Raw genomic sequence first — 24,172 nt, 5'->3', positions numbered from 1 at the left:
GATGACATCATCAGTAGCTTGAATTTGTCTTTATAGTGCAGATGAACATATTCATGTTGAGAGAAGGTGGTGATGAAAGTGATCGTTTCAGGCCAAGATTCCTTTAAATAAACCCGTGAACTCATGACGTTAAAAACAAACTTCTGACGCTGAAAAGAAAGTTCAGTTACAGAAGTTTCCTCTAAGAGATAATGAAAGCTAAACTGACTGATGAGATGATAGAAAATGGTTTTCATTTCTTTCTCATCCTGTTTTTTTTTGTTTTTTTTTTAGCTTTAGTGCTAAAGAAACTATTTTAAAAATGTCATTTCTATTTAAAGAAACATTGTCTTTTAAAATATTGTTTTTTCTTCATTTCCTTTTGATGTGACAACAATCTTCTTTAATAACCAACACAACAATTTGAACAGTAAAACACTTAGGACATATAAATCTGATCTTAAGATTGGTGTAATTAAAAATATGAATTAAATTTAACCTTTTTATTAAACAACAAATGAATAATGTATGTTGTCAGTTAGAAATGTACCTAAACGTGTCATGGTTTATACATTTATAGTGTATTTTTATAAAGTAATTGTCCCTTTAGTCATAAACAGAAGAATTGTTAGTTTATAAAGATGATTTGAGGGAGGAAAGTGTTTCTGATCAGCTTCAGTTCATATGTTCACAGAAACTTATCTGATGCTGCCTTCATGGGCTGTGGGAGAGCTGCCACCTTTTTCTGATCAGAAGTAATTCAGACGTTTGACTTTTACTGAGAACTCAATCTGGCCATGAAGTAAACACAATGATAATTAACAGCCGAATCAGATTCTACTGCGCGCAGTTAATTTAGAGAATGAACATTATAAATCAGATATAATGGTTTAACGTCCCTTCAACCTCTCGTTATAAATATATGTATTTAATGAGTGTTGACGAATGAATGGGCTGTAGTTTTCAAAGCAGATCTTTGTCTTTATTCGGACTCGATCAGCAGAAATTGGATGTTTTCGTTTTTTTTTTAAATCTTTCCGTGGCCTTCGGACTGTGTGGTGTTTCTTCTTTCCGAGCCGGGCTTCAGTCCCTGAAGGCGGCAGCCCGGTAGACTCGGCTCTCCATTTCAGTCCGCCCCGCAGTTCGCCTCCTCGCCGGCCGCTCCGACCTCCAGACCCGCCGAGGAGGCATGGAAACGCCTTAATTTAAGCCCCGACACCGGCTCCAGACCGACCCAGCAGATCGCCGCCGCCGGCCGACTCCGAACCGAGAAGAAAAGACGGTGAGTGATTCTAAAACCCGGAGCCGCGGCCGGCGCCTCCTGCGCTGCGTGTCCGCGGCTGTGCTGCGGCCTCTCGGCTCTCCCGGAACTCGAGCTCCGCGGCCTGAGTTAGGAGTCCGAGGCCGCGGATGGAGTTATCTGATGAAATTATATTAACGGAACATTTAAAAAACACAAACCGTGCTAACCGGCCCATTTTAGGGTCAAAACATCGGGCGGTGAGTGTCTAAGCCCGGCTGGAGCTGATGTTTTAGGGAAAAAATATAATTTTAGCTCGCGTCGGGGGGCGCTAGCGTGGTGCTAACCGGCTAACCGGAGTCCGCTCTGCGGGACTTCTCATTTCTCCGCTGAAGGACAAACCAGAAGTTCAGAAAAGGCTGCCCGGTTCTCCGTTACATGTTGGGGGGAAGGCCGGCGGCCTCACCCTGTTTTCACGGCCTGACAGCAGCGCAGTTGTCGGCCAGCTAACGGCTAACGCTCGGGGCCGTGGAGCCCCGTGGTCCGGGCTGGTCCGGGCTCCCTGCGGGGCTGAACGTCCGCAGCAGCCGACCGGATCTGCTGTGAGACCCGAAGAGACATTCAACGGTCAGGTGAGGAAGTCCGGCAGCTCCGTCATGGTGTGGGTCCGAGTTTCTCATGTTCAGTAAGTTTTGGGTCACAAACAAAGGATGTTTGTCCACACATGTCGGTTCAGACGAACTGTTCTGGAGCTTTCTGCCACAGCTCACTGTCTTCATCAGCCCGAACAGTCTGCAGGGAAAACACATTAAAATCGTATTTATCCAACCAAAGAGCTGCTTGCTAAATGATGAACTTTTAATACAAAGAACGACGCAGAGGAATGGAACTGATCTGCACTGGAGTCTTTCCAGATCCACCAGGACTCTGGACTTAATGACAAAGTGTCTCCATGATCCTCTGAACACAGACACACAACAGACACACACAGGGGGCGTCAACAGAGACCTAAAAGAATAGTTAGAATATTTCAGTATAGGGAGAAAGTGAAGCAGCTCCATTTAATTCACTGCCAATAAACTCGGTGGATTAACAGATTTGTTATGTGAGGGCTGAGCACGTGAGTCACGTGGTGCACTCTGGGTAATGTAGTCAGTGGAAAGGGGCACTAATGTTTTCCTGTTGGAAACAGAAATGTCTGTGGGTGAATTTAGAGCTCAGTCATGTGACGGTGAAGGAGAAACTTGAGTTAGATTTATCAGCTCTCACTGTGTTTTACTTCCAGGTAGCCTTGTTTTTATTTACCATCAGTTTATTCCAGACATTTATCAGAAGGTTTATTTTCCAATCAGCTGCAGCAATCAGTCAAACAATTGATTGGGAAAATTTTGACAAAGAGCCTGAAACAAGCTGCTTCCTGCTCCTGAGACACCACAGGCCGTTTGATTGTTGAACTGATCAAACAGGAAGTTAGTGAGCTGCCCCACAGAGCAGCAGGAGCTAAAGGATTCTAATCTGGATCACACGTTCGGTATGAAAAGCTACGTGTAAATCTGTAGCTCAGTTTGTTTCCTGCTCAACGAACAAACTGGTAATTTTCCTCCTGATAGTGACTCGGTCAAAGAACAGACAATCGGTCGACAGAAAGTGGGGTTGAGGGTGGTTTGATCAAAGATCGTCCTTCTCAAGATGTTTTCAACTTTAAGCATCCCCACTGAACATTTTTCACCAAAATCCAAATGACTAACCCAGGAGTTCGCCACTGCCCCAAACAAACTTTTCTTGTTTAATTGCCTTTGTGTGCAAGATGTTAGAAAATGTTAAATGTCTTGTGTGTAGTTTTCAGCAGCGATGAAAGGTTTAAAATTGGGTTCATTGATTTGTCTGATAATCAAATGGAGTTGAAGTGGTCCATGTCAATCGGACCAACTGAAGGTTCAGGTCGCTAGCCTTAACAGGTTTGAGTGTTGAAGCTAATCCCATGGTCTGATCCCAGGAATGGACTCTGGTCCTGCACATGAACTGGACCTAGTTTTCCTCGGTCTGGATTGTGTTTCCGCAGGATTGAGTCACTCTGTTATCCAACTGCTGCTGCTGTTATTAAGGAAAAAAAAAAAACTCCTGAGCTGAACAGAATGTAAAAGGCAGAGTCCTGACAAAGTGTGTGTTGTTTTTGTGTGTGGGTCATGGGTGTTGCTGATGGCTGACCTCAATCTGGACTTAGAGAGTGGACACAGAACACCATGGGGGGGGGGGTTAAAGGGGTGAAAACTAAATGCTGACTTGCTGGTGTCACCCAGTCCTGCTGCGGTCAGCCTCGAGGTGGGGGAGGGGGGGGTGCAGCAGGACGCTCTCTGGCATCTTGTGGTGATTAATCTGTTAAGAGGATCTGTCTCAGTGAAGCCTGTTTATATCTGAACAGACAGACAGGCTTCAAATTAGGTTCTAATCAATTTAGCCTGGACGCAGCAGACTCCCAGCATGCCTAGCTGCAGTGCTACACAACTGGACACAGCAGCTGCTGCGATCCAGAGACGCCGGACCTTCATCTGTCAGATCAGTGAACGTTCTGGTCGATTCCTCAAGAAGGAAAAGTTCATTTATCTGAAGTTTCCCAAACAAAGAAAAAAATTGGTTTTATTCTGAATTTACTGGATTATTTCCAACACAGTTGGAAGTAACCCTAACCCATTCTGTCTGGACTGTGTCAGAGTGCCAGTGTTTCGTCCGCAGCTGCTTCACATGGCTGCTGTCAGAGGAAAAGAAACCGAGCTAGGAGTTACCCTCTACCCTGAAACTACTGCCACTGCCCCACACAAATCAACTGAAGTCATCCAGCAATCAACCCCTTCCCCAGATATTATCTCCTGCCTCCTCGCTGTGTGTAAATCATCCAGAAATTATCTCGTGCCAGAAATAAACGTTTAACTTCAGATCATCTGAGAATGCTCCTCTGCCCTGTGATGAATGAGCACAATCCGCGCAATGAAGAACTCACCAATTGAAATTAGGGGTGGACTCTGTTGTTACTTCACCATTCAGAGAGCCCCAATTCGATGATAGAATTATTATTGATGCATGAATTTTCTACGTATTTAATGTATTTTTGAGCTGCTGCACCGACCTGCCAACAGACTATGGACGGAAACCATCATGTTTACATATAAATGTTCATCAATGTGCCCTGTCCCTTCTTTGAAATAAAATAAAATACATTTATTTTTTGTTTTTAAGTTTCATTCTTGATTTATTTTTTTCTGTTACCATTTGCCTTTTTTTTCTTTTTTTAAATATAGCTGATAGTTTAAATTATCCTTAATTGAGAATGAAGCATTGAGAAATAATATTTCACAAGAGAATTGTGACGCATCTGAGAGTATATTTTTCTTTTTGTTTCCACTTGATAGTTAACACATCTGTTACCCCCCCCCTTTCTCTCTCTCTCTCTCTCTCTCTCTCTCTTTGGGGGGGGTTTTGTTATCAGGTGGAGAGACTACATGTCCCAGAATCCCCTGTAAGAGTGAGTAACCCCGTCTGTGTTTCGTCTCTCCCTCCGTCCAGTTGGTTGGATGAGTCCCAAACAGCAACAGGACTGTGAGCAGTGATTGGGCGCTGAGCCAGACCGGGCAGCCATCAGGGAGCCAGGTAGAGTGAGTGAGTGTGTGAGCGTGTACGCTAGGAAGAAGAACACAAAGACACAGACACAATGGCACTGAATGAAGACGGGTCCAGGCCTGAGCTAATCTCAGTCTCAAACAAGTCCAGGATCTGTTTTAGATTCTCTATGCTTCACTTACCTCATGTCATGTGTCGCTCTCTTGTCTTTTGTCCCTCGAGGCTAGCCATCATGGCGGACGTGGACCCGGACACCCTGTTGGAGTGGCTGCAGATGGGTCAGGGTGATGAGCGGGACATGCAGCTCATCGCTCTGGAGCAGCTCTGCATGCTGCTGCTCATGTCGGACAACGTCGACCGCTGCTTTGAAACGTGAGTTTGAATCTTCTCTTTCTTAGTACTGGTCTGGGGTTCAGAGGTTGTGGACCTCTTCGCTCATCATCTCTCCCTTCTGTCTAGCTGTCCTCCTCGCACGTTCCTTCCGGCACTCTGTAAGATCTTCCTGGACGAGAGCGCTCCAGACAATGTGCTGGAGGTGACGGCCCGAGCCATCACCTACTACCTGGACGTGTCGGCGGAGTGCACCCGCAGGATTGTGGGAGTGGATGGGGCCATCAAAGCGTTATGTAACCGGCTAGTAGTGGTTGAGCTCAACAACCGGACCAGCAGGGACCTGGCTGAGCAGTGCGTCAAGGTGAGTGTCAAAGATGAACGCAACTGCACACTAACAGCTAATGTCTGGCTGATCGTCTGTTTATGTGATGTCAGCTTTAATTCTACCTCGTCGGAGATTTGAACCCCTCAGCGGGTGTTGATCAGGATCTTGGGGCAGTAACAGAGTAAGAAGAGCAGAGTTAGAATTGTCCAATCAAAGCTGAGCTCCTGCTGAACAGAAATAACCTGGAGGACCAGAAGTCCAACATGGACACTTGAGATCAGTTCTGATCGAGGATCAGGTTCAGTCCTGCAGAAATGTGAAGCTCGCCTCCCACAGCAGGACAACCTGGTTTTCCTGAAACTCTCAGATCAGTGAACGTGTTCTGGGTTACTTCTGTGTCTCTAGGTGCTGGAGCTGATCTGTACCAGGGAGTCCGGAGCCGTGTTTGAGGCTGGCGGTTTGAACTGCGTGCTGAGCTTCATCAGAGACAGTGGCCACCTGGTCCACAAAGACACTCTGCACTCAGCCATGGCTGTTGTGTCACGACTCTGCAGCAAGATGGAGCCCCAGGACTCGTCCCTGGAGACCTGTGTCGAGTCTCTGTCCAGCCTCCTTAAACACGAAGACCACCAGGTAACAACAGTCGTCTGCTTGTTAAACGAAGCGGTTTCTGTTCCCTCTCTAACCCCACCGACTTCTGCTCCTCCAGGTGTCAGATGGCGCCCTGCGCTGCTTCGCCTCTTTGGCTGACAGGTTCACTCGCCGTGGCGTGGACCCCGCCCCTTTAGCTAAACATGGTTTGACAGAGGAACTGCTGTCCCGCATGGCAGCCGCAGGCGGCACCGTGTCGGGTCCCGCCTCTTCCTGTAAACCAGGCCGGACTTCGACGGGCGCCGCCCCTTCAGCTAATGACTCCAAACTGAGTAACCAGGTGTCAACCATCGTGAGCCTGCTGTCCACGCTGTGCAGGGGCTCGCCACTCGTCACACATGTAGGTGGATGCATCATAAATGCCACCACGACAACTGGGAAGTTATTTGTTTATTTCAGAGAGTTCACAGAAACACTTTGTTGTGGCCCTCCACCCTCCCCACCACAGGACCTGTTACGTTCAGCGCTGCCTGACTCGATGGAGTCTGCTCTCGGGGGAGACGAGCGCTGTGTGCTGGACACCATGCGGCTGGTGGACCTCCTGCTGGTGCTGCTGTTTGAGGGACGGAAGGCGCTGCCCAAGTCCACAGCGGGGTCAACCAGTCGGATTCCTGGCCTGCGGCGCCTGGACAGCTCTGGGGAGCGATCGCACCGACAGCTCATCGACTGTATCCGCAGCAAAGACACAGACGCTCTGATCGATGCCATCGACACTGGCGGTAAGAACGGGGGGATGTAAACAAACGGTGGAACCCTCATTTCATTCATTCAATCCCGCCGAGGCAGGAAGGGCATACACATAATTTTTTTTCTGTGATGAATAAATGCTTCAGGTGTTTCTGAGATTCTGTACATGTGTCATATTTTCTGATTTCCACATATTTCCTCTTTTTTTTTTTTTTATATGGTCCAGTTGTCGTAATTCAGGTTTAATCTTGGTCATGGTGTTCTGGTCCTGATTTAGATCACAAGCTTCACTTCTGTCTGGATTTCCTTCATAGTTGTCCTCTTCAGAGGTTTCATCTTTTAATGACTGATTGTCTCTGCTGCAGCTTTTGAGGTGAACTTTATGGATGATGTTGGACAGACGCTGCTAAACTGGGCTTCAGCTTTTGGCACACAGGAAATGGTAAGAGATATGAATGCACTTTATTCCAAAACCAAAATGTCCTGATTAATTAGTTTGAGGCGTTGATGGTACCAGGAGGAGAAATCAGTCTCCTTTTTTTTTTTTTTTTTCCTGTTACAGGTGGAATTTCTGTGTGAGAGGGGTGCAGATGTCAATAGAGGTCAGAGGTCATCCTCACTACACTACGCCGCCTGTTTCGGACGCCCACAAGTTGCCAAGGTAACGCACACACAGAGTGAACAGTTTAAACACAGCAGAGGAGCCAACATCTGATGGGCTGCGTGTCAGTCTTGGTCATGTTTGTGTGTCTGTCTGTGTTCAGACTTTACTGCGTCATGGAGCCAACCCTGACCTGAGGGACGAAGATGGAAAGACTCCTCTGGACAAGGCCAGGGAGAGAGGACACAGTGAGGTGGTGGCCATCCTGCAGTCACCTGGTGGGTGAACACACAGAGCTAATGCTAATGCCACTGTTGGTTCTAATCATACCAGAACGTCAACTACCACTGTTACCGCTACAGTTATCACTGCTCCTCAGTTTGTCTCCTAAGGCGAGACAATCTTTGGTGTTTAGAATCAGTACTGAATATGTGAATGGTGACTGGAGCCAGTCTGGATCAGCCGGAGGATCCAGTCAGTCCTGGTGGATCAGAGAGGCAGACAGTGGTCTGCTATCAGTGACGGTGATCTATTTATGTCCCAGGAGACTGGATGTGTCCGGTGAACAAAGGTGACGACAAGAAGAGGAAAGATGTGAATAAGGAGGAGGAGGAGGGCAGCGAGCCCAAAGGAGACCCAGAGATGGCTCCCATCTACCTGAGGAGACTGCTGCCTGTTTTTGCACAAACCTTCCAGCAAACCATGCTGCCTTCAATTAGGTACGTCCATCCATCAGATCAGACAAGTCATGAAAATACACATTTGTTCTTTAAATGTAATCAACAGAGGTGTGTGTGGTGATGGAGGTTTTTTTTTTTTTTCCCTCTCTCCTCTCCCCCAGGAAAGCCAGTCTGGCTCTGATCAGGAAGATGGTTCACTACAGCAGTGAGGTGCTGCTGAAGGAGGTGTGTGACAGTGAGACGGGACACAACCTGCCCACTGTACTGGTGGAGATTACTGCCACTGTCCTGGACCAGGAGGTATACACACACACACACACACACACACACAGAGTGTGCACTGGGCCGAGTGACTTGTGCCATCTGACTGTCACGCTTATAACTGAGACAAAAATGGGACACATCAGATTTACATCTGTTTGTGTGTGTCAGGATGACGACGACGGTCACCTACTGGCTCTGCAAATCATCAGAGACCTGGTGGATAAAGGTGGAGACGTTTTCCTCGACCAGCTGGCACGACTGGGAGTCATCAACAAAGTGTCCACTCTGGCTGGACCGGCGTCTGACGACGAGAATGAGGATGAGACAAAGCCTGAGAAGGTCGTGTGTGCGCCACTTAAAGCGACATGCACTTACATTTCATACTATTGAACCTTTTAACATAACAGCTGAGTCACATGTCTCCTGCAGGAAGAGGAGGTACAGGAAGATGCGAGGGAGATCCACCAGGGGAAGCCATACCATTGGAGGGACTGGTCCATCATCAGAGGGAGGGACTGTCTCTACATCTGGTCGGATGCCGCCGCCCTCGAGCTCTCCAACGGCTCCAATGGCTGGTTCAGATTCATCTTGGACGGGAAACTGGCCACCATGTACTCCAGCGGGAGTCCAGAGGGGGGGTCAGACAGCTCCGGTACAAGCCCCACACCCGTAACGCACTGACCAAAGTCTGAGTTTCTCTGTAGTTCTGACTGATTTCCTGCCCCTCTCCCCAGAGTCTCGCAGTGAGTTCCTGGAGAAGCTGCAGCGAGCGAGGAGTCAGGTGAAACCAGTCACAGCCAGTCAGCCCATCCTGTCCAGTGTCGGTCCCACCAAGCTGACAGTGGGAAACTGGTCTCTGACCTGCCTGAAGGAAGGCGAAATTGCCATCCACAACTCAGACGGCCAGCAGGCCACCATCCTAAAGGAGGACCTGCCGGGCTTTGTTTTTGAGTCCAACAGAGGAACCAAACACTCCTTCACCGCTGAGACATCGCTGGGTGAGTCAGCGTTGCTGATGTAATTTTCTGTCAGTTATGCCATCCATACTGGGAAGTTCAGAAGGGCACAGAAGTTGACTGTTTGAGTTCCTCATCAAGCCTTTACCTTGAAAGAACACCAGACGCCAACAGGCCTTTTATGCAGGGACCTGTTTGTGTCTGTGCATGCGCAGGCTCAGAGTTTGTGACAGGCTGGACAGGGAAGCGAGGCAGGAAGCTGAAGTCGAAGCTAGAGAAGACGAAGCAGAAGGTGAAGAGCATGGCGAGGGAGCTGTACGACGACCACTTCAAAGCTGTAGAGAGCATGCCCAGAGGAGTGGTGGTCACCCTGAGGAACATCTCCACACAGCTGGAGTCAGCCTGGGAGCTGCACACCAACAGACAGGTACACAACAAACACACAATACACAGCTGGAGTCACCCTGGCAGCTGTGCACACATTGTGAGCCCATGTTGTGGCTTTTTGTGTTGTCAGTGTGTGGAGGGTGAGAACACGTGGAGGGACCTGATGAAGACGGCTCTGGAGAACCTGATCGTGGTCCTGAAGGACGAGAACACCATCTCACCATATGAGATGTGCAGCAGCGGTCTGGTCCAAGCTCTGTTCACTGTCCTCAACAATGTGAGTCCCAAACCACCTCGCTACACTTCACCCACTATTGTGTGTTGTTGTGACATCATGTTGTGTGTTTGTGTGAGCAGAGTGTGGAGCTGGACCTGAAGCACGACTGTAAACCTTTAATGGAGAGGATCAACGTCTTTAAGGCAGCTTTCAGCGAGAATGAAGATGATGAGAGGTGAAACACAAACGCACAACACAGTCGGTGTGTGTAAAGTGGTTAATTAACAGAAACTAATCAGCGTTTGATTGTAAATGTTTCCTTTCACACTGACCACAAAGTGAGCTGTTTCAACATTTTTACATTTTCCAAACTAAACAATAAATCAGCAGATCGGTTACAATTGATCACGTCAGTAATTATTCAGCCTGCTCACACACGAGTTGGATCATTAAGAGTCTCATTTGGGACCAGGTCAAATCTGGTCTAACTGTGTGTGTGCGCGTGTGTGTGCGCGTGTGTGTGCGCGTGTGTGTGCGCGTGTGTGTGCGCGTGTGTGTGTGTGTGTGTGTGTGTGTGTGTGTGTGTGCAGCCGACCTGCTGTTGCCTTAATCCGTAAACTGATAGCTGTCCTGGAGTCCATTGAACGTCTACCTCTGCACCTGTATGACACTCCAGGCTCCTCCTACAACCTCCAGGTGAGTCACAGTCACATCTGGATCTGGCTGTGCTCAACCTGTCAACCTCAGACTGTCAAACTGTTGTGTGTCTGTGTTGATCAGATCTTGACGAGGAGGTTGCGTTTCCGTCTGGAGCGGGCACCGGGTGAGACGGCGCTGATTGACCGGACGGGTCGTATGCTAAAGATGGAGCCTCTGGCCACTGTGGAGTCCCTGGAGCAGTACCTGCTGAAGATGGTGCGCGTGCACTCAACACAACAGTACAAACAAAAGCGGTGCAAACTACACAGCCGCTTATTAATTTCTTCCCGTTGGTCGTCCAGGTGGCGAAGCAGTGGTATGACTTTGAGCGCTCGTCCTTCGTCTTTGTGAGGAAGCTGAGGGAGGGACAGACCTTCACCTTCAGACACCAGCACGACTTTGACGAAAACGGCATCATCTACTGGGTCGGAACCAATGCCAAGTATGATCAGTGACCAACGCTGCGTTCAGATGTTCATTTAAAGTGAACTCTGACAGGGAGTCTTTAACAAATTCAGCCAGCATTCATTTTTTTCATTTGTCATTGTCATGAATGAACCTTTAACTGTTCAGTAATACTGAAGGTGAAGGACGGGTTGAAATCCCACCTTGTTCCTCAGGTAACGTCATCAGTGCCATAGTAATCAACTTATTTCCTCTCTGGTCAGGACGGCTTACGAGTGGGTAAACCCTGCTGCCTACGGCCTGGTGGTGGTGACATCATCAGAGGGCCGTAACCTCCCCTATGGCCGGTTGGAGGATATCTTGAGCAGGGATAGCTCCGCCCTCAACTGCCACACCAACGATGACAAGAACGCCTGGTTTGCTGTTGACCTTGGCCTCTGGGTCATTCCTTCTGCGTACACCCTAAGACACGCTAGGTAAAAAAAAACATACACCCTGAGACGTGCTGGGGAATTAAATGAATCCACCTGCCCTTCAACATCAGCAACATTGTGAAAATTCTGAATACCTTTTGTTCCAAATTATTGGCCATTTACTGTTTTTGTCCATCTTATCTTAAATAGACTGCATAATTGGCAGTCAGTAGGATCTTTCATTCGTCAACAGTCTCCAGAGGACTCCAGAGCTACCGGAAGCTTCCAATACCTGTTTTTTTTAATTCCAGTGGATTTTTCACAGCTGCTCTCTTACAGAAACTTTCCTTAATCTACCTGTATCTGAACAAACCCATCTGCACTCTGAATCACACAGATCTTTTCACAGTATGATGAGCTCCTAGTTTTTGGTGAAATGTCTGGTGTTTTTATATCTTTTGCAAGGTACTGCTTTTCATCTGCAGAAGGATCTTTCTTTTACCCATATTTATTGCAACCTGTTACTTGCTTAATAATGTGGAACAACCTCCCTATGTAGTTTCCCTTTGATTTGGCTCAACTGGCAAACTCATTACCAAGCCTTTCAGACAACAGCAGCAGAACAACTGCAAAACTAAATTTCAAATGTTTATTGAATAGAAATCCTATTTGCATGATCATTTGGAACCCAGTGTATAACCTGATTCTGTTTCCATCCACTGTTTTCCATCTTCTTCCTCCTTCAGGGGTTATGGCCGCTCTGCACTGAGGAACTGGGTGTTCCAGGTGTCGAAGGACGGCCAGAACTGGACGACCCTCTACACTCATGTGGACGACTGCAGCCTCAACGAACCGGGGTACAACTCTATTCCTATTCTGACTTGAGCAAGCCTGAGAGCTCATATTTACAGGAGATGGGCATTGACTTGAAGGCATCACACCACTCAACTGTTCATGTTCCACAGGTCGACAGCCACGTGGCCTCTGGACCCATCCAAGGAGGAGAAGCAGGGCTGGAGACACATCAGGATCAAGCAGATGGGAAAGAACGCCAGCGGGCAGACACACTACCTGTCGTTGTCTGGACTGGAGTTGTACGGCACCGTCACAGCCGTCTGCGAGGACCAGCTCGGTACAGACCCACCGCTGCCTTCAGAGTTGGAAACATTTACTCAGTTTGACAAACTGTTTTCATGTTACGAAGCCTTCATCCTCACTCCAACCGCCAGCTTTGTCGTTTAATATCTGACTCATCTGACTAAGACTGATGTGCTCGTTGTTCTCTCCTAGGTAAAGCTGTGAAGGAAGCAGAGGCGAACCTGCGCCGCCAGCGCCGGCTGTTTCGCTCCCAGGTGATGAAGTACATTGTTCCTGGGGCACGCGTTGTCCGCGGAATCGACTGGAAGTGGCGAGATCAGGATGGAAACCCAGCCGGAGAGGGTACCATCACCGGAGAGGCTCACAACGGTAAGACCGAGACCGGTCCGGAGAAACCTGAACCTGACTGACTTTGGTCTTGCAGGTCCATGGATGTGTGACGTAGCCGCTGTCCGATGTCTGATGCCTTTTCTCACCCACAGCTTCCTGTCTCTGTCGACCTGCGTCATGTTTTTATGACGAAAGAGGAAATTTAGATTTTGCTGCCACGGCAACAGAGTAACTGAGCCGAGGTCAAGCAGGTCGATGGTTTCTGAGCTCGACAATGCTGTTTATCCAGAGCCGTTCCAATCACCATGGTTACTACGACAGCATTCATGTTAGGTTTAGGCGCTGCTTTGATTCTGTGCTGATGATAGTCGGACCTCAAAATGCTCCCTGACCAAAAACTGATGTCTGTTGTCATGGTTATGATGCCAGAATCCCAGAGGGTCATCTGGACAGCCAGAAAGAAAGTGAACCCCTGCTCTGTTTTGTTTGAGGTTTTTTCGTTTTTGTCAGATGATGTTGTGTCAGCTTTGCCCCGCCCCCCCAGCATCTCTGTTGATGATTGCTGTTAGTGAGTGGTGCTGTGGATCCTCAGTTTAACTTCTTTTCTCTGTGGCTTCGACTCTTTTCGTTTTGCCAGATATAATTTCTACTTTTGCTTTGATTTGCTGTTTTCTGTGACTGTACATATGTTTCTCTCTCATTGCTCCACCTGGACCAAAAGTGGAGTTTAGATAAGTTGCTCTTTAAAGTCAATGAACTTTCTGTCACAAAAAACTTTCACTTCATACATATTTACATTAGAATAAACACCAAATAAAAACACACAGCAGTCGTGTTGCTTTGTGTTTGTGATTATTGCAGTGGGGCCTGATAACTTAACCATCTTCAGCCCATAGAAAGAGTCTCCTCCATCAGCTGCTCTCTGATGGTTCTTCCTCTTTCCTCCTTAAACAGAATCAGCTGATCAGCTCTGGATCAGTCTGACACTCTGACTCCTTCTGTGTGTTTATCCGTCCATTCTAATCCTCCATCTTTGATAGTCTAGAGTTACGTCTCTATATCGGACGCTCCTGTTGGCTCTGGTTGGTGATGTCACAGCCAGTCAGAGCATCTCCTTCAGTCTCTGGATCAGTCCTGTATGTTTGAGTTTATTGTGTTGACAGAATAAAGACAATCAGATATTTTGAGCTGATTTTTCAACATTAATGAGCAGAACTCCTGATCAGATAAAGATAGAAACTTCAGATCAGCTCTAGAACGACCCAAACACGAGAGGAAACATTCATTGTGTTTGTAGTTAGTTCTTGTTTCACACATTCACATATCAAAGAATTTATAGTTGACTTTTTAAGTTTGTGACAAATTTGAAAAACTTATATAAATTTCACACCTGGTCCAGTGTAGAGCTGCTATGACTGTAAGCTGGTTCTCTCTCTCTGTCCTCTCTCTCACTCTGTCCCTCTCTCTCTGTCCTCTCTCTCTCTCTCTGTCCTCTCTCTCTCTCTCTGTCCTCTCTCTCTCTCTCTCTCTGTCCTCTCTCTCTCTCTCTCTCTGTCCTCTCTCTCTCTCTCTCTCTCTGTTCTCTCTCTCTCTCACTCTCTCTCTCTCTCTCTCTCTCTCTCTCTCTCTCTCTCTGCCGGGTCTCTGACATCCATCCGTCCGTCTCCCTCCTATCTCTCTGTCCATCCAGGCTGGATTGATGTAACCTGGGATGCTGGCGGCTCTAACTCTTACCGTATGGGCGCTGAAGGGAAGTTTGACCTCAAGCTTGCTCCAGGGTACGACCCTGAGTCGGCTGCCACAGCGCCGTCACCCAAACCTGTCTCATCCACTGTTTCAGGCCCCGCCTCCTCCACGGTGGGACCATCTGCGACGCCAGCAGCCACCATGACCACCTCCTCCTCCTCGCAGCAGCAGTCGTGGAGCAGCCTGGTGAAAAATAACTGTCCTGACAAGGGCGGGGCCACTTCGCTGGGCGGGGCCAGCTCCTCCAGCAGGAAGGGCAGCAGCAGCTCTGTCTGCAGCGTCGCCTCTTCGTCGGACATCAGCCTGAGCTCCTCCGCTGGTCTGACGGGAGCGGGCGGTCTGCGGCTGGAGCGGCGTGCTGAGGGGCTGCTGCTCGACCAGGGCTCCGGGATGGGAGGGGTAACAGGAGGCGGGGTCAGCTCCGATGGACAACAACAGGAGCCCGTTGTCGTGTTATCAGCAGCAGAAGGTGTGTCAGGCTCGGTGTCCAGCTCCGGCACACTCACTGCTGATGTGCCCATCCCGGATGATGACTCCAGAAATAAAGACTCCACGGTGACCACTGATCCGGCAACGGCCATCTCAATGGGGCTGGTGAGCGTAAGCTCCCCTGACGTTAGCTCCGTCTCAGAGTCATCCAGCAAAGACACGCCTTCCCAGCGGCCTCTGTGCTCGGCAGCCAACGCCCGACTATCTGTCAGCTCACTACTGGCTGCTGGCGCTCCCATGAGTTCCAGCGCCAGCGTTCCCAACCTGTCGTCTCGTGAAGCCAGCCTCATGGAGTCCTTCGTTCGCCGCGCACCCAACATGTCGCGCACCAACGCTACCAACAACATGAACCTGAGCCGCAGCAGCAGTGACAACAACACCAACACACTCGGCCGCAATGTCATGAGTACTGCAAGTGAGTCCTGCATCATTGCTGTAGCACTGCAATACAACAATAATACTACAGTAATACCACCTCTGAATGCAGCTCTTAAACCCATTTAAGACCTGAACTCTACGAGACTTTTAGACCAGTGAGTGTTGGTGAACGTAGTCTGGACTAACTTCCTGGTTCAGTGAAGAGGCACTGATCCGGACAGAGCTGGGCTGTTACCTCTGAACCACCCAGGCTGACTTAGACCTGTTTAGTGGCTGATCCAGATTGTCGACCTGGATCTTTATCGACGGCTTTTTTCATTTTTAAACATCTAAAAATAAATAAATAAATCAGACACTTCGAAGACATGAGGTGGACTTGAGACCAGATCCAGGGTGGAGCCCTGGTCTGCGCCCTAACAAGCTTTACCTGCTGCTTTGTCTCTTTGGTTTGTGACTGACTAACCACCGTTTGTTTGTTTGTTTGTGTTTTTGTTTGCAGCTTCTCCTCTCATGGGTGCTCAGAGCTTTCCTAACCTCACCACCACTGGCACCACCTCCACCGTTACCATGTCAACCTCCATAGTAACCAGCAGCAATAATGTAGCCACGGCCACCACGGGCTTGTCGGTGGGCCAATTGCTAAGCAACACCCTGACAACCAGCCTGACATCCACGTCCAGCGAGAGTGACACCGGCCAGGAGGCTGAGTTCTCTCTCTATGGTTGGTGATAACACAGATACACTAACACACACCTTAACCCACAACGTGCCCCCTCTCCCATCCAGATTGGACTCTAGCCTAAAGTCTCTGAGGAGCAACACACACACACACACACACACACAGTCAGCTTCAGCTAACCTGCTAACTCCTCACACAAGTTAAATAATTAACACGAATCGACTATAATCGTCTTTTATTTAAATCTGTTCATGATCATTCTCAGTTCAGAGCTCTGTTTTTTAATTTTATTTTAATGGCCTTTATTTTACCTTTTTTAAATGTTGGGAGAAGACGACATCTTTGATTGGATAATGGGTGGGTGGGTGTGCTTGAGGGTGGTGACTTATTTGTTGTGGCATCCATGACAGCTGGAGTCTCCCTTTGAGACTTTCGCTGGATGAGTAATTCAGAACTTGGACTTGATTTAGAATCAGAAACCAGCTGGAGGTCTACCTGTAGACCGTCTGGACCTTTAAACTTTCTCATCAGCCAGATATTATTCTGAAGGTTTGGCAGCAGAAGAATCTGTAAACTGATCGAAGAGCAGATTGAATTGCTGTCAGCTTGGTGTAGTTCTGATTCATTATCAGCACTTCTGACAAAGATCTGATCCTGATATGTTCCTCCTCCTGAAGACTTCCTGGACAGCTGTCGTGCTAACACATTATTGGCTGAGCTGGACGACGAGGAGGACCTCCCAGAGCCCGACGACGATGACGACGAGAATGAAGACGACAATCAGGAGGACCAGGAGTACGAGGAGGTCCTGGTACAGATACTTCAATATTATTTTTATTTTATTCTTGTGCTTTTTAAATGATTGTTTTCCAGGAAGTGAGGATGAGGAGGATGAAGGTTTTGCTGGTGTTCTGCAGGAGGAGGAAGAGTACGAGACCAAAGGCGGTCGCAGGAGGACGTGGGACGACGACTTCGTCCTTAAGAGACAGTTCTCTGCTCTGGTTCCAGCTTTTGATCCCAGACCAGGAAGAACCAACGTCCAGCAAACCACAGACCTGGAGGTCCCTCCACCAGGTGCACAGACGCACAACTTATAACTCCCTTTTTAAAATTAAAACATTTTGATTTGCTTTAAAAAGTTACATTTTTGGTTTTTACACTTCGCTCAAAAGGATAAGTCATGACTTCAGTTTCCTCTTTGTGGCTAATTTGTGTGTTTTTAAGTTTCATCTTAAATTCTTCACATGAATTTATTAAAGTAAAATAAACGTGATGCTGCTCGTCTTTTCAACCAATCAGGAACTCCTCGTTCGGAGGTTCAAGAGGAAGTGGAGTGCGCGCCGTCTCCTCACCTCGCTCTCACACTGAAGGTAAGACAGGAGATGGGACCTGGCTCCGGACCGGACTGATCACCTTGTCCTTAGATATGTCATGAAGCAGCTGTGTGTGTTTTCAGGTGGCAGGGCTTGGTACGACCCGGGAGGTGGAGCTTCCTCTATCCAACTACAAGTCGACCATCTTCTTCTACGTCCAGCGGCTGCTGCAGCTCTCCTGTAACGGAGCCGTGAAGACGGACAAACTGCGACGCATATGGGAGCCAACGTACACGTAAGAAGAGATGCTGCACGCACATGAGGTGTTCAAGTGTAGCTCAGACATTTCAGTTTTTAATGTGTGGCTTTTTTTTTTTTTTTTTTTGGGCGTTCTACAGGATAATGTACAGAGAATTGAAGGACACTGACAAAGAGAAGGAGAGTGGGAAGATGGTGAGAATCACACACACACTCATCATGTCGTCTCTTGTTGAATGGGTTCTGACCTCTGACGTCTGCTCTGGTGCCCGCCTGCAGGACTTCTGTGAACACAGTATCAGTGTTGGCGGTCGTTCTGGTGGTCTGAGCCCGAGTTTGGTCTCGGCAAATCAGAGCAGTGAGATCTTGGGCGGGGCCAGGGAGGCAGCACAGGCGAAGGCGGGCTGCAGCCAGAACACGTGCGGGGTGGAGGACGTCCTGCAGCTGCTCCGCATCCTTTACATCATCGGAGGCGACGCCACCTCTAACGCACGCACACTGCAGGAGGGTACGAACACTCGCATCACAACCTCTGACCCAATTCAATGAACTTTATTACAGCCCTCAGTGACGACAGAGTACAAATGAACCAAAACTCTTCTGCTGTTTTAAACTGTCCAGACGTGGACGAGCTGCAGTTCAATGCGTCTCCAGAGGAGTTCACCAGCAAGAAGATCACCACCAAGATCCTGCAGCAGATCGAGGTCAGTCGCCATTTAAACACATCGCCAGCGGTTACAGTTGACCTGCTGGCAGGTTAACCTACAGCTTGTTGTCAGCTAGCCTGATTAACGTGTCTCCTGATTTCCCAGGAGCCTTTGGCTCTGGCGAGCGGAGCTCTGCCCGACTGGTGTGAGCAGCTCACCTCCAAGTGTCCTTTCCTCATTCCCTTCGAGACCCGACAGCTGTACTTCACCTGTACTGCCTTCGGAGCCTCCAGGTGAGTCTGAAGGAGGGTGGAGCCTCCAGACTGTTACTGAGAAGCTGAGAATCCGGACCAGGAGAACCCAGATCCTTGAGGTTTACTCCTGGTTGTGGTTAAAACCTGACCTTGAGCACATAGCTCTTTGACCTCTGACCACGGTGTGTCTGCAGGGCGATCGTTTGGCTGCAGAACCGCCGGGAGGCGACAATGGAGCGCTCTCGGCCATCCACTACAGTGAGGAGGGATGACCCCGGGGAGTTCAGGGTGGGTCGACTCAAACATGAGAGAGTCAAAGTCCCCCGAGGAGACGCCATGATGGAGTGGGCGGAGTCAGTCATGCAGATCCATGCAGACAGGAAGTCTGTGCTGGAGGTGAGAGCTTGACACAGAACGGCTTGCACACATGGAGAGTTTGACTACACTGCTGACATGTGTATGTGTGTACATGTGTGCCCAGGTGGAGTTCCAGGGGGAGGAGGGAACGGGTCTCGGACCGACTCTGGAGTTCTATGCTCTAGTAGCTGCAGAGTTTCAGAGAACGTCTCTGGGCATCTGGCTGTGTGATGACGACTTCCCAGACGACGAGTCACGACAGGTGAGAGACGCACGCTGACGGTCACAGAAGTCTGCTGTTCTTCAGTGGACTGGTCCAGGTCCTGATCTTGTCCTGTGTCTGTTCCAGGTGGACCTGGGTGGTGGTCTGAAGCCTCCCGGTTTCTACGTGCAGCGTTCCTGTGGTCTGTTCCCGGCTCCCTTCCCACAGGACAGCGAGGAGCTGGAGCGGATCACTAAGCTCTTCTACTTCCTGGGTGTCTTCCTGGCCAAGTGCATCCAGGACAACCGTCTGGTGGACCTGCCCGTGTCCCAGCCCTTCTTCAAGCTGCTCTGCATGGGGGACATCAAGTCCAACATGAGCAAGCTGCTGTACCAGTCCCGCAGCTCGCCGCAGGGCCACGACCCCGAACGCCTCCACCTGCCCTTCCTGCTGCTGTCCGAGGTTCAGTCAGAGGCGTCCACTGAGGAGAGTCAGGAGACGTACTCCGTGGGCAGCTTCGATGAGGATTCCAAGTCCGAGTTCATCATGGACCCGCCAAAACCCAAACCGCCGGCCTGGTACCACGGCATCCTGACCTGGGACGACTTCCAGCTGGTCAACCCGCACAGGTGAGACGTCAACACCTGTGATGACTCGTCACTCGTCTACTGTCAACCTTCCCTTCTATCAACATCGTGAATAAATCTGTTCACTGATTAAAAGACAAACAAATGTTGTGACCTCCCGTCTCCCGCAGGGCGAGCTTCCTGAAGGAGGTCAAAGACCTGGCGGTGAAGAGGAGGCAGATTCTGGCCAGTAAGAGTTTGTCTGAAGACGATAAGAACACCAGGCTGCAGGACCTGATGCTGAGGAACCCACTGGGGTCTGGACCCGCCCTCAGCATTGAGGACCTCGGGTAAAAACACCAACACACCCCCCAGCCTCTGGGTCACCATGGTAACCTTCAAAAATGGGTCGGTTGGGGCGGCTGAGAGCTAAAAAATGATGTTGTTAGCACTGCTGTGAGTGATGTGTTCAAGGGTCAGAACAAAAGTAGGAAAAAAACATGACAATATTTCAATCTGTTGGTGAAACGTTCAGGGTGTATCTGAACACTTGGTAAAAGGTGCTAAAGTTGTCTCATCTTCTCTGTTGTGTGCCTGCAGGTTAAACTTCCAGTTCTCTCCATCCTCCAAAGTTCACGGATTCACTGCGGTGGACCTGAAACCGAACGGAGACGACGAGGTGACAGCAAACGTCTCATCTGCTTCAGAGAAGATGGAGTGCAGTTTAGGAAGATTTGGCTGCTGTTGTGTTTTAGACTTCTGGAAACTGATCCTCAAAATTCTGAGTTCAACTCTCCGTCTGTCTCTGTGTGTTGTTCTGTCTGTGTCTCTGCCTGCCTGTCTGCCTGTCTGTCTGTCTCTGTCTTTCACTCTCTCTCTCTGTCTGTCTGTGTTCGTGCAGATGCTTACCATGGAGAACGCTGAGGAGTACGTGGAGCTGATGTTTGATTTCTGTATGCACACGGGCATCCAGAAACAGATGGAGGCCTTCAGAGGTAAACACTCACCACACCTGGTAACACAACAGACGCACAGAACAACAACACAAACAGCCTGACCCTCTGTCCCCCACAGAGGGCTTTAATCGGGTCTTTCCGATGGAGAAGTTGAGCTCTTTCAGTCATAAGGAAGTTCAGATGATTCTCTGTGGGAACCAATCACCTTCCTGGACTGCTGATGACATCATTAACTACACTGAGCCAAAGCTGGGTTACACCAGGGACAGGTAGGCGACTCCCCCCCAACACACACACACACCTACCTGAGTATTCACCTGTGGATAACCCCGCCCCTCCCCCTCAGTCCGGGCTTCCTGCGGTTCGTCAGAGTTTTGTGCGGGATGTCGTCAGACGAACGGAAGGCGTTCCTGCAGTTTACCACCGGCTGCTCCACGCTTCCCCCCGGTGGCCTCGCCAACCTGCACCCCCGCCTCACCATCGTCAGGAAGGTAAGCTGTTCCTGCTCTTCCCTCCTCCTCAGATGAACGTGTTGTGATGTTTGTGTTGTCCTCATCCTCAGGTGGACGCCACCGACTCCAGTTACCCGTCAGTCAACACGTGTGTTCACTACCTGAAGCTTCCTGAGTATTCCTCTGAGGACATCATGAGAGAGCGTCTGTTGGCCGCCACCATGGAGAAAGGCTTCCACCTGAACTGACCACCGCCACCGCCGCACTGAGCATGCTAGTCTCCTGTCCGTCACCACCTGCTGTGTGACTGACAGATCAGCCAGCCAATCGGAACCAGCAGGCGACTGACAGCTGGGGGAGGATGAAGAGGATTTGTGTTGAAGAATGAAATGAAAGTAGCTGTGCTGCTTCCTTACATCCTTCCCTCCCTCCTTCACTTGTAACCTTCATCAGCAGCAGCAGCAGCATCATCATCCTCACTTGTGTGTGCGTGTGTGCCTGCGTGTGTGCCTGCCTTCCTCCTCCTCCGTCTGTTCTCACTTTAGCTGGTTTGACTTGTAGCTTCTGTTTCAGTTCCTCCTCCCTCACACAGTGATGCCCCCCTCTTTTGTTTTATTGCTTTTCATTTGTGTGTGTGCGACAGTTTTTGGGTTGTTTCTGGCCAGACTGTAAAGGTCAAAGGTCAGAGTGCATTAGGTGTTTTGTTTTACGATGAAGCTATAGAGACAGAAACACTGGTGGAGTGCGATGCACCTGAAAGAGAAGACAGCAGCTCTGCTCTCCTTGTATTTTCTTTGTATATTATAAACATTTATTTAACTCAAGTTGCAGTTTGAGGTAAACAGATATTTTCAAATGTGTATGCTCCAAAAAATAATCATTAAAATGTTTGCAAAGTATGAAGTAAAGATGGAGTCCAGTTGTTTCATCACCTTCCTTCCAGCTCGCACCGCCATCATAATGACCAAAACCATGTGATCAGCAGGTCCCAGTAGCCCCACCCCCAGTCCCTCCCCTTTCCCTCTAAACAAACATGTTGTATTTCAGACTGAGACCAGAAACCCATCAGCAAAACGTTTACTGAGGAGGAGGGACATTTTCTGATAGATATCAATGCGATCTGCCCAGTGGTGTTAATTCTGGAGACTGAACTGGTCGAGAGTCCATCTGAGACCAAGACTGACGGATGAAAATGAGGAAGCAGCTTCCAAAAACCCCACTCAGAAGTTAAAGCTGATTTATTCATCTTTAAAAAAAAAAAGTTGCAGGTTTGATTCCCTGCAGTGAGCATCAGTGGAGTCCTTCAGTCTCATCCCTTTGGGGCAGCCCACAGCCTGGGACCTCAGCCGTCCGCCATCTTGTCGAGGGCGGTGAGCGGAGCCAGGACTCGGGTCTTGTTGGTCTCCACAATGTGTCCGTTCTGGATCATCTCGTCCAGGATGATGTGAACTTTGTCCAGGTTGAACATGATCTGTTAACAAAAAGTCAAGGCAACGACGACAAACGTCTGACTTGTCCTCTTTTTCCACTGTCAGCTGAGCGGGATGTTTAAAGGATACGTCCAGTTCACTCTGTGGAGAAACAAACAGCTGGTCAGCAGAGAAACATCTGTGTGTGTCTGTGTGTGTCTGTGGTGGCAGTACACACATGGACACGCTGACACTGATCATGCCCAGAGTGAGTCAGCTCACCAACGGACCGTGAACTCACCACTCGGCTGAAGTATTTATCCAGAACCTCCACAAAGTTGTGGACCAGCTCGTAGATGGACAGCTCGTTCTGCGGACCAGAGCAGAAACAACACGGCGTAAACTAACCAACAAACTGCCAAAGGTTCTGGGAGGGTTTCATCTTTTCTCATCTGGACCTCACCTCAGCGTCTGTGACTCCGACCACGATGTACAGAGCGGCGTACTGCCGATAGACCAGTTTAAAGTCTCTGTACTCCACGAACGAGCACTGCGGACAGAGAGGACGGAGTGAGAGGAGCCGCAGCGGAGCCGCAGCGGAGCCGCAGCTCGTGTGGCCTTCAGGTACCTGCTCTTTCCTGCGGCTCAGACAGCAGCGGACCACGTCGGCCTCCAGCGCCGCTCTCCGGCTCAGCTCCACTGGCTGATAATACCGGGACAGTCTGGTCTGGCCCTGCCGGTTCACCATCAGCACAAACTTTATCATCATCCGATCGGACGGCGGCCTGAAACAGCAGAGCAGCGTTTTCTGTCAAAGTTTTAACTTCCTCCTCAGGATCAGAGGCCGGATGGAGGTCTACCTTCAGACTTCACCCTGTCCATCATTACAGCAAAAATGATCAGCAGAATAATCAATCAAATAAAACCGTTAGTTTCCTATTAATGCGGCACAAAAACAAACCTGTCTCATTCACCCATCTTCTACCTCAGACTTTCCGCCGTGCTGCACAAATCTGTCTCTGAAATGTTAAATTACATTTTCCTGCTGAAGGTGGACATCAACACATTTTGTTTCAATGAAAACTCCTTCTAAAGATTCTTAGAATCTCCGGATTGTGTGTTAGTCGGAACCCGTGTTATGGAGGTTAACGCTCCATTGTAGCTGCAGTCAGCATTATTTTGTGCCAAATTGAGGTACATTTCTGCAGTTTTCGGTTTTTGACCAGCAGAAGTCTGATTGACTCACCAGCTGCTAAAGGAGCTCCATCACCGGCTGTTAGCTTGCTCTCATTTAAACCGGCTCAATAAAATCGAACCGAGTCGGTTCAGAAAGATTCGAATCTTACAGGAGTCCCGTTAAATTTAAACAAATAAAATAAAAACACGAAACAAACTGGGGCTTCCAAGTTTCTGCACAGGAAGCTAACGTAGCAGCTAGCATATGTCACGCATGCGCAGTTAGACTGTGGCGAGTGCGTTCAAGGACATCAAGTGTACGTGTAAGTTTGTGTGTGTGTTTGTTTGTTTGTTTGTTTGTTTGTTTGCTTGCTTGCGTGTCTGTCTGTCTCTCTCTCTCTTTCTGTTTG

General features: G+C 49.0%; 2 protein-coding genes across 11 annotated transcripts; one reads left to right on the top strand and one right to left on the bottom strand.

Annotated features, from left to right (window-relative positions):
* Positions 1-1,111: 1,111 nt before the first annotated feature.
* On the top strand, positions 1,112-22,085 carry hectd1 (HECT domain containing 1). 7 transcript variants are annotated; one of them, XM_029493263.1, is made up of 44 exons: positions 1,112-1,261; positions 4,704-4,864; positions 5,057-5,206; positions 5,294-5,528; positions 5,898-6,125; positions 6,202-6,483; positions 6,592-6,862; positions 7,196-7,272; positions 7,393-7,491; positions 7,595-7,709; positions 7,976-8,150; positions 8,273-8,411; positions 8,544-8,714; positions 8,805-9,027; positions 9,110-9,373; positions 9,547-9,758; positions 9,849-9,995; positions 10,076-10,170; positions 10,526-10,631; positions 10,716-10,850; positions 10,937-11,076; positions 11,303-11,515; positions 12,199-12,309; positions 12,418-12,584; positions 12,743-12,919; positions 14,721-15,530; positions 15,993-16,214; positions 16,850-16,983; positions 17,090-17,246; positions 17,472-17,542; positions 17,629-17,780; positions 17,884-17,938; positions 18,023-18,251; positions 18,365-18,447; positions 18,556-18,683; positions 18,839-19,040; positions 19,126-19,263; positions 19,351-19,832; positions 19,961-20,119; positions 20,370-20,448; positions 20,671-20,764; positions 20,844-20,994; positions 21,072-21,216; positions 21,288-22,085. In XM_029493263.1, the coding sequence occupies exons 3-44, from the start codon at positions 5,067-5,069 to the stop codon at positions 21,423-21,425; spliced, it is 7,551 nt and encodes a 2,516-aa protein (XP_029349123.1). In that variant the 5' UTR covers positions 1,112-1,261; positions 4,704-4,864; positions 5,057-5,066; the 3' UTR covers positions 21,426-22,085. The 7 variants fall into 7 exon arrangements, with proteins under 7 accessions (XP_029349123.1, XP_029349122.1, XP_029349121.1 ...); XM_029493262.1 differs by having other exon boundaries at positions 14,571-15,530; positions 16,850-16,977; XM_029493261.1 differs by having other exon boundaries at positions 14,571-15,530.
* ap4s1 (adaptor related protein complex 4 subunit sigma 1) lies at positions 21,969-24,031 on the bottom strand. Of its 4 annotated transcripts, XM_029493267.1 has the most exons (6): positions 23,833-24,031; positions 23,215-23,371; positions 23,050-23,136; positions 22,888-22,956; positions 22,737-22,748; positions 21,969-22,648 (listed from the first exon to the last, which is right to left on the bottom strand). In XM_029493267.1, the coding sequence occupies exons 2-6, from the start codon at positions 23,353-23,355 to the stop codon at positions 22,520-22,522; spliced, it is 438 nt and encodes a 145-aa protein (XP_029349127.1). In that variant the 5' UTR covers positions 23,356-23,371; positions 23,833-24,031; the 3' UTR covers positions 21,969-22,519. The 4 variants fall into 4 exon arrangements, with proteins under 4 accessions (XP_029349127.1, XP_029349126.1, XP_029349125.1 ...); XM_029493266.1 differs by having other exon boundaries at positions 23,050-23,371; XM_029493265.1 differs by having other exon boundaries at positions 21,969-22,748.
* Positions 24,032-24,172: the final 141 nt, after the last annotated feature.

This window comes from Echeneis naucrates, chromosome 22 (genome assembly GCF_900963305.1).
Source record: "Echeneis naucrates chromosome 22, fEcheNa1.1, whole genome shotgun sequence".
Classification (NCBI taxonomy): Eukaryota; Metazoa; Chordata; class Actinopteri; order Carangiformes; family Echeneidae; genus Echeneis; species Echeneis naucrates.
The sequence above is the reverse complement of the archived record's forward strand: the minus strand, read 5'-3'. Positions and strand labels throughout refer to the sequence as shown.